We start from the raw sequence: 10,000 nt of genomic DNA on the forward strand, positions 1-10,000 counted from the left end.
CTTATGTGTTTCGCTAAGCCCGGGTGCTAATTGTATGCTCGAAGGTATTGTCTTTCTAGCATTGTGCACTGTTGATCGGGGGCTACGTTCGGGCCCCGACCGGTGCGTACTTTGATTTAATCGACAGCGAGCGGCTTGGGGGTACCAAGCCGCCGCCACAGTACTTTGTAGCATTGTGAGTAGCCTAGAGCAGTTGCATAGGCTACTTAATTTGCTCGGCAGGTGAGCCGCCACAGTACTTTGTAGCAGTGTCGCCGTTGCTTGTGTGTTTTTCGCTAGCCGGTTGCTAATTGTATGCTCGAATGTATCGTCTTTCTAGCATTGTGCACTGTTGATCGGGGGCTACGTTCGCCCCGACCGGTGCTTACTTTGATTTTATCGACAGCGAGCGGCTTGGGGGTACCAAGCCGCCGCCACAGTACTTTGTAGCATTGTGAGTAGCCTAGAGCAGTTGCATAGGCTACTTAATTTGCTCGTCAGGTGCGGCTTCGGGTCAGAAGCCTCTTTCACTGTTGTTCGCACCGTTGCTTGCGTGTTTTTCGCTAAAGCCCGGTTGCTAATTGTATGCTCGAATGTAGGCTGTTGTCTTTCTAGCATTGTTGCACTGTTGATCGGGTGATAAGTTCGCCTAGACCGGTTGCTTACTTTGATTTAATCGACAGCGAGCGGCTTGGGAAGCTCCAAGCCGCCGCCACAGTAGCCTACTTTGTAGCATTGTCGCTGTGAGTAGCCTAGAGCGGTTGCATGGGCTACTTAATTTGCTCGTCAGGTGGGCGGCTTCGGGTGCAGAAGTCTCTTTCACTGTTGTATTTGAGCTGTGTCGCACCAATCGTGTGCGTGCCACACACTGGTATGCTGTTGTATACACTGTATGCTGCTGTATTGCTCGCCGGTGGACGAATTAGTTTCCTAAATCGCCTTCACCGTGTTATTTAGCCGTGTCACACTGTTGCTCGTGTGTAGGCTGCTGTAGTGTGGCGCCAGTTGGCAGCTTAGTTTCACACCGCTGTGTTATTATAGCCGTGTCGCACCGTTGCGGTAGCTCATGCGGCCGTCACTGTGCCTCTAGAGCCAGTGGGCGGCTGGGGTTACCAAGAGCCGCTGACACTGCCAGGGGACTACAGATAGAGAATAGCTTAATTGGCTAATTCTAGCATTTTTTTAACCCATGTATGATCATGTGGTTTATTGATTTGCACTGTCCCCTTCTTAAGTAAACTGAATTCATTTGAACTGTGTGGGTGCGCTCTCGGCTTGGGTGCTCTCGCCTAGAGCTCGATTGCCTAGCCTACTGTAACTTGCTCGCCAGTGGGCGGGATAGTTTTACACCGCCACTGTATTATTCTAGCGGTGTCGCACCGTGGTTCGGTTGCTCTCGCTTGAAGCCCGGTTGCATACCTTATTCGGATTACATATTTTAATTGGCTCGACAGGTCGCGTCGTTGCTTGGGTGTGCTCTCGCCTAGAGCTCGATTGCCTAGCCTACTGTAACTTGCTCGCCAGTGGGCGGCAGGGTTACACTGCCAATGTGCTATTCTAGCGGTGTCGCACCGTGGCTCGGTTGCTCTCGCCTGAGGCCCGGTTGCATGCCTTAGTCGGATGCATATTCTAGCTGGCTCGACTTTTGGCTAAATTCTAGCATGTTTACTGTAACTTGCTCACCAGTGGGCGTAGTTGTACGCCGCCACTGTATTATTCTAACGGTATCGCCCTTCTTATATGTCCATGGGTGTCGCACCGAGGCTCGGTTGCTCTCGCCTAAAGCCCGGTTGCATACGTTGGTTGCTCGCCAGGGAGCGTCTTGGGTTTCCAAGAGTCGCCTTCACTGTGTTATTTTAGCTGTCACACGGTTGTCGTGTCTGTGCAGGCTACTGTAACTTGCTCGCCAGTGGGCGGCATAGTTTACACCACCACTGTATTATTCTAGCGGTGTTGCACCGAGGCTCGGTTGCTCTCGCCTAAAGCCCGGTTGCATACATTAGTTGCTAGCCAGTGAGCGTCTTATGTTTCCAAAGGTCGCCTTCACTGTGTTATTGTAGCTGTCACACAGTTGTCGTGTCTGCGCAGGCTACTGTATTTGCTCGCAAGTGGGCGGCATAGTTTAGCGCTGCCACTGTATTATTCGGTTGTTCTCGTAGGCCTCCTAAGGTCGCCGTCACTGTTACTTAAGGGTGTCGCTCCGTTGCTCTGGTGCTTGCACCTGAAGCTCGGTTGAGTAGGCTACTAATTCATTTAGCCTAGCCTGCTAAATTGCTGACATGCTAAACAACCAGTAATTGTGACGCCTTCATGGCCTCCCTACAGTGGAGTATGGCCATGAGAAGTGCCCTGCAGGTCTCGGGGTGAGCACCTGAGGAAAGCACTGTCAGATAACCCATGCATGAACCGTAGTTTCATGCCTCAGGCACTGAGGCTTGCTAGGTAGAAGCTCTCCTGCTAGCCTCCAACCAGCTCAGGGTGCCAGCGGCAGTGAGTAGCCTTGCGGCTGTGCATCCTTCCTACTCAGGGGATGACATGCTGTCCACAGCTGCGTCCTGTAACGTTATACAGGTGGGCAGCTCGGCTAGAGGGTCAGTGTCCGTCCGCCATCTGGGAATTTGCTTTCTCACACAGTCCTGGCTCGGTCGCAAACCATACAGGGGTCAGGTGCTGGTCACTCAGCATGGACCCTCAGTGATGCTTCACTGCAGACTTTGCATTATGACTTAGGGAGCTAGGCAGGTTGATGTCAACTGTGGCGTCGTCCCAGTCGGAGGTGTGTCGACAGACCCTCCATTCTCTTCCAGTGATCCCAGGCCAGACGTTCGGCCAGCTGCTCTTCAGGCCCGGTGCGAAGTGTCCAGGTTGACCAGGCTAGACAGTAGTTGCACGCTGCGACGTGCACCTCTGCCTGATCCAGGCCGGGAACCTCTGTGGTACCCCGTGCCAATAGCTTCAACCACGTTCAGGTGGACAATCAAGGGGCCAGTGCTTCTCAGCACATTCTGTACAGCGCCGTAACACTGCGCTACAGCTGTATTTCAGGCGCCAGGAGGTCGGCGTCCAGCCTCCGCCCTCCCCCAGAGTCCTTGGGGGTGCTACTCGATGCTCGGTGGGTTCTACTCAACCGAAGTTCAGGTACCAGGAGTTGGGGCGGGGTCGCCCTGTTCTGGACTAAGACGGCGGAATCAGTGCCTCACGATTCTTCCTTCCCCATGCTGCGTGTTGCAGGGGTCCTCCAGTCTATCGCTCAGGCGGACTGGTTGTGTCATAGCCCTGAAAGATGCTACTTTCAAGTCCCTACTGCCCAATGTCACAGGTGGTCCTCCCCTTTGCATTTCTGGGCAGGGTGTACCAGTTCAGGGTTCCTCCGTTTGGGCCGTCCCTGGCTCTGCGGATATTAAACAGTGTGTGGCAGCATCCCTGCCACCATTACAGCTCAGCTGGTGCTCGAGTCGGCGGCCATGCGAGCCTGCCTTTCTCCATAGCGCGTAGCTACCGTTCAGCAGCTACTACAGCACTCCATGCAATGGAGGCTGCTGGAGTACAGCCTCTTCCTTCGACTGATAAGTATGCTGACCTCAGCATAATCTAATTATCGTTATCTAAGCTGTCCAAGTTCCAGGTGTCCGGAACGCAGCGATAGAAAAAGGCCACCCCCGGGGAGTGGAGACTCCATCCGGAGGTGGTGGGCATGATTGGGACAAGTATGGCAGGGCAGTGGCATATCTCTTTGCTTCCGAAGAGATGACCCACTGTCCCCCTGGGTTCTCCTAGATGGAGAGGACCAGTCCCCTAAGGCAGGATGCTCTGGCTAATACTTGGCCAGTCATCCTGCTTTGTGCATTTCCTTCGCACCGTTGCTTGTGTGTTTTCACTAAAGCCCGGTTGCTAATTGTATGCTCGAATGTATTGTCTTTCTAGCATTGTTGCACTGTGATCGGGTGCTAAGTTCGCCTAGACCGGTTGCTTACTTTGATTTAATCGACAGCGAGTGGCTTGGGGTGAGCCAAGCCACCGCCACAGTATTTGTAGCATTGTCGCCTAGAGCGGTTGCATAGGCTACTAATTGCTCGTCAAGTGGGCGGCTTCGGGCAGAAGTCGCTTTCACTGTGTATTGAGCTGTGTCCCACCAGCGTGGGCTCTCACCTAAGCCTTGCGTGCATAGCTTACTTATTGCTTGCCAGTGCATGAGCCGTGCCACACACTATGTGTGTAGCTTTGTTACTGACAACACTGGATGGGGTCCAGCATTGCAGTTACAGCCTACGTTTGGTGGCTCCACATTGGCCAGGAAGGCCATGGATCCCAGCGTTACTAAACTCCTCAAGGAGAGCCTTGGTGCCTTCCAGGGAGACAGGACCTTCTGTCTCAGGTAGGCGTACACATGGGGCACCCGAACTCGGGGCGCCTGCAGCTGTGCGTGGGGCTCCTGGTAGCCAGGACCCACTGTTGACGTATTGCGACCAGTCAGAGGTCCATACCGTTTTAACTTCAGGGGCACTCGCCACTACATGGCGCTATGCAGACAGGTGGAAGTTGTTTTCACAGTGGTGCATGGCACATGGCGAAGTCCCATGGACTTGTCAGTGGTAGTGATACTACACTTCTGCAGTCTGTGTTGGGCAGCAGGACAGCTGCTTCCACCCTGTGCGTCTATGTGGCTGCGATATCGGCCGCACATGCAGGGGTGGACAACCAGACGGTAGGGTCCCACTACCTAGTCAGGCCAGAGGCTTCATTCAGCCACCATGACCCCTGAGGGCACCATCAGGGGGCTTACAAGTAGTCCTGAGGGCCTTAGGTCTACCCCCATTTGGGCCGCTGAGTCAGGCAGACCTGACGCGGCTGTCTATGAGACGGCATTCCTCCTTGCCATTGCAACTGCAATCGGTCGGTGAACTCCATGCCTCGGCAGTGAGCCAGGCGTGCTTGCTCTGGCATGCAGAAGGGTCAGGAGTGGTGCTCTCGCCAATCCATCCTTCCTATCCAAACGATTGTCTCCCCACCATGTAGACCAATCGATCGAGTTGGCTGCTTTCAATCCCCTGGGCTCACCAGGGGATGCAGAAAGAATGTCAGACCCACTGTGCCCGGGGCGGGCGCTTAGGGCATAGGTTGTGGCAACAACCAGCTTGCGTAAGACAAATACCTCTTTGTCTGCTATGGGAGCCGCAGGGAGGGGGCTGCCCTGTCCAAACAGAGACACCCCCACTGACTTGTGGAGGTGATTTTGAATGCATATAGAGCACAGGGGCTCCCCAGGCCTTGGCCGTTGAGTGCCACTCTACCAGGAGTATGGCTACATCATGGGCTGCCTTGAAGCGGATTTCACGGCAGGACATTTGCGCCACGGCTACATGGTCTTCATCATGTACGTTGCGCAGCTCTACAGAGTAAATGTTGCTCCACCTCATCCGGTGGGATGACAGCTGTCTTGTTGATGGCTGCAAGCCCTTAATTGATGAGTACTCTTCGTGACCTTTTTGGTATAAGTCATCCAGTGCTATAAGCACCGCCTCTGGCGGTCAGTAGGAACGAAATAGAACGATAGTTACGTATGTAACTACGGTTCTATGAGTTCCGGATGACCGCCAGAGTTCTCTGTCACTCAGACTTCTCAGACACCGCGAGAAGATCCAGTGGAACAGAACCTCTGGTGACTTCCGGAATATATACATTCCCGGAGTCACCCAGGTGTCACAGGTGACTTTGTTGGTATAAAGATCTCGACCTGCGCATGCGCGCGATGGAACATCCAGTGCTATAAGCACCGCCTCTGGCGGTCAGTAGGAACGAAATAGAACCGTAGTTACATACGTAACTATCGATTTATACTACATAGGATCTCAGAAATCAATACACCTTCATATTCAAACCGGTGAAGTAGGCCTTTAAGTCACTAATGCAAAAAATTATTATTTTTTTTTTCAAGTAGGCCTACTTTATTTTTGGACACACACAACTGAAAGTGAACACACAAACAAAAGACAAAATAAAATAAACAGCTAACATGGCGTACTCTACTTTACAGGTTTCTAAGGACATTGTTTAAACTATAAATGTTAAGCAGAAAATAAAAAGTCAACGAGGTGTCATGTAGGTCCCTTCAGTGCTGTTATATAGTCCAGGAAAAGGCTGACATATCTGTTTAAACTTCTCTGCTTTCCCTGAAATCTCACAACGGAATAATAGTTGATTTATTGAGCATTTTAAATTAATATTATTACAGAAAACAACAGTATTACAGTCTCTTGTTTATTTATTATTTAATTTGATGCATGAATTTACCTGAGCAGCTTCTGAACCGAGACCACGCCCCCCTCAGCTGTGACGTCATCACGGCGTCTTCACGTCACATGCCAGAAAGAACAAAATTGTGAAATAAACAATGAATATTTTTTGATTTATTCTGTGACAACTTACATCAGCACTTACATCAACTAAACTTTCCATGATCATTCTCAGCACTATTCTGAAGGTTATTACAGAAGGATTTGTTCATATGTTTCTATTTATCTTCCTTAACATGTCTTCTTTCATACTAGTATAAATCAAAAGGTCCAACATGTACATTCAGGTGTTTATTTGACTAAACCTTGCCTGTTTGCGTCTGTATATTTCTCCTATACAACCATCTTTAACGGACATTATCTCAACATTAGTTTATTTTTCCTCAAGACTCTGAACCAAAAATCTACAACTTCTAAAGCACTTACATCAACTAAACTTTCCATAATCATTCTCAGTACTATTCTGAAGGTTATTACAGAAGGATTTGTTCATGTGTTGTTCACTGTCTGATTTATGAGACATTTTCTTCTCAAAAATATTTTGAAAATGCATTTTTAAAGACCTGTACAAAGTGTATTTCAATTTGTAAAAAAAAAAAAAAAAGACTAAATCTGTTCAGAAAAAACTTTGGAATATAATTTGTTGTAAAAAATGAAATATAACTTTTAAAGGTGCAGTGTGTAATATGACATCATCAAGAAAGTTCTACAAAGTTCTAGAATGCAACGCTCCCTGGGTAACCCCAACCCTTTAGAATAATAACAGAAGCTACAGTGGCCTTGAAGGACAAGAACAATTCTAGATTTTAAACAATGCACCTGATGACATTCCAACTATGACACTTTCAAGATGGCGGCACTAGGCCTTGGTCCAAAATATGCAGAAATATGGACATATATGAGACCCTTTCTAAGGGAAAAAATTATATTTCAAAACATTTTTTTCAGCTATTATGCACTAAATTAAACGTACTTATGGATATTATAATTACTTTCTACAAAATCTGCTAGGAAATAAAACCCAAAATTCTACACACTGCAGCTTTAAAAGACATTGAACATGTAAACAAAATGAGATAGAAATTGCCAAATTTTCACATTTATTCAAATATTTCTGGAACAACTTCCAATACCAAAAAGACTAGTTTGAATGTCAGCAATCAACTGGTAAAGTGTCATGATTATATCGATGCCATGAGGATCCTGTTGAAAAAGCCCAGATCTACTAGTGCCAGTCAATTGTTCTGCAGTATTAATGTTTACACCTTTGAAGCTCTCTTGAGACACATAATGTACAGATTTATTCTCCGCCTAAACGACTGCAAGAACAGTCAGATGCTGGTGAATCCTGCATGTAGTTGTGTGCGATACCAGTCTTCCTTATGGAAGTTCTGGTACAAATCTCTGTTGTGATGTCTCTTTTTTTTAATATATTCTTGTGTTTATGTCTATATTTATTATGTGTGTTGTATATGGACCATGAGTCTGCCAATAAAGTACTACTACTACTACTACTACTATACGTTAAAACTGTTTAAAACCCGATTCACCGGCAGCGCGTGTCGTTCTCATGTTATTGTATATGTGTCCTTGAACAATAAAGATTTGGAATAAGAAAAAAAAAATCCCTAACAAACACTTTAGCATTAGCATTAGCTCTCACACCCGCTGTTGTCACAGTAATCCACCGTTAACGTTTAAGACATTAAACGTTGAACAAATCGCCGTTAACGGACAGTTTAACGGTCACAATATAAGCAGTTTGGTCTCGTGCTTCGTTCTGACCTGAACCGGAGCGAGGGGAGAGAGAGCCGTGAGCTACGTCATCAACACGTCACACAACCTCCGCTGTCAAACCCTTCACAGTAAAAGCTGAGCCGTCCTATGTAAAATGGATAGATAGATAGATAGATAGATAGATAGATAGATAGATAGATAGATAGATAGATAGATAGATAGATAGATAGATAGATAGATAGATAGATAGATAGATAGATAGATAGATAGATAGATAGATAGATAGATAGATAGATAGATAGATAGATAGATAGATAGACAGACAGACAGACAGACAGACAGATAGATAGATAGATAGATCTTTTATATGAAAAGGTTGGGTGTTCCTCCCTTAAAGAGAGACGTGACGCACACTGGCACATTTTTATTTACAAAGCCTTGTCCGGGAAGCTTCCTCGTTATTTAACAGAAATGCTACAAATTTCAGATGGACTTTATCAGACCCGCTCCACTGACATGCTTATGCTTTATGTCCCACAAGCCCGGTCTGAGCTGGGAAAGACAGCTTTTAGCTTCAGTGCCCCTGACTCCTGGAACAACTTACAGCAACAAATTAAACTAAATAACTTCATATCCTTTAACCAATTTAAACAAACTATCTTAAATCTGCCAAACTCTACCTGTAACTGTTTTAATTAGGCTATATTGTACTTTCACCCATTTCATTTTAATTGCTGCCACTCTTCACCACTGTGTAAATGTTTCAATTGTTTTTCTCTTCACCTGTTGTTGTGTATTTGATGTATTTGCATTGAATATTGTTTATGTATTGTTGTTTTTCCTTTGAATTTGTTTGAACTCGACGCAATTGTAAATGAGGGTCACCCCTCAATTGGTCTCTCGAGGATAAATAAAAGTTAAATAAATAAAAAATAGACAGACAGACAGACAGACAGACAGACAGACAGACAGACAGATAGATAGATACTAGTTGTATTATTTTTATCAGAATACATAATAGACAATTGTAACAGTTACATTAGGAAGATACACTCATACAATTATAAATTATTTTAATTTTTTTTTAAAGGTATTTTTTTGGCATTTTTATGCTTTATTGATAGTGTAGAGACAGAGGTGAAATGGGGCAGAGAGGGGAGTGACATGCAGAGAACGACCGCGGGCTGGAATCAAACCCGGGTCCGCTGCTGGCCGAGGCCCATGGGGGGGACGCCTTACCAACTGAGCTAAGGGCGCCCCTATTATTTTAATTTTAAATGTAAGTACAGGAGATTGACATGGGCCACAGTATTCACTTGAATGAGGTACAGGAGTACATAAGAATCTTTAGTTTAATTGTTAAATATTTTTAAATTAATTTGTAATTTTTTTTCATCGTCATCATGAGGAAATAGCAGAAAGATTGAGTCGACCAGAGAGAGGAAGAAACATGCGACCACATCCTGTCAACACACACACACACACACACACACACACACTCTTTCTCTCTCTCTCACAAACAAACACACACACACACACTCACAGGCACTCAAAGTCACACATCAACACACAAACACACATACATAGAAAAACACACACACACTGACACACACACACTCCCTCTCTCTCTCTCACTGACACACACAAGCACTCAGACACACAGACACACACACTCCCTCTCTCTCACACACACACACACTCACACACACACACTCCCTCTCTCTCTCTCTCTCTCTCACACACACACACACACTCCCTCTCTCTCACACACACACACACACACACTCCCTCTCTCTCTCTCACACACACACACACACACACACACACACACACACACACTCCCTCTCTCTCACACACACTCCCTCTCACACACACACACACACACACACTCCCTCTCTCTCACACACACTCCCTCTCACACACACACACACACACACACTCCCTCTCTCACACACACACACACACACACTCAGTCAGTCAGATAGAAGAGT

The 10,000-nt window shown here is 46.7% G+C and overlaps 1 protein-coding gene across 1 annotated transcript in view; it reads right to left on the reverse strand.

The window, feature by feature from the left end:
• LOC307270380 (lipoyl amidotransferase LIPT1, mitochondrial-like) overlaps positions 1-6,319 on the reverse strand; it is a gene marked incomplete at its 5' end in the record, with an annotated part of 13,602 nt that extends 7,283 nt beyond the window's left edge. Inside the window, one exon of the mRNA XM_080054266.1 lies at positions 6,271-6,319. Within this exon, the coding sequence (XP_079910392.1) occupies positions 6,271-6,319 (49 nt within the window). The remainder of the gene's footprint in view (positions 1-6,270) is intronic.
• Positions 6,320-10,000: the final 3,681 nt, after the last annotated feature.

Source organism: Ammodytes marinus (genome assembly GCF_949987685.1).
Source record: "Ammodytes marinus genome assembly, contig: scaffold_430, whole genome shotgun sequence".
NCBI classification, from domain to species: Eukaryota; Metazoa; Chordata; class Actinopteri; order Uranoscopiformes; family Ammodytidae; genus Ammodytes; species Ammodytes marinus.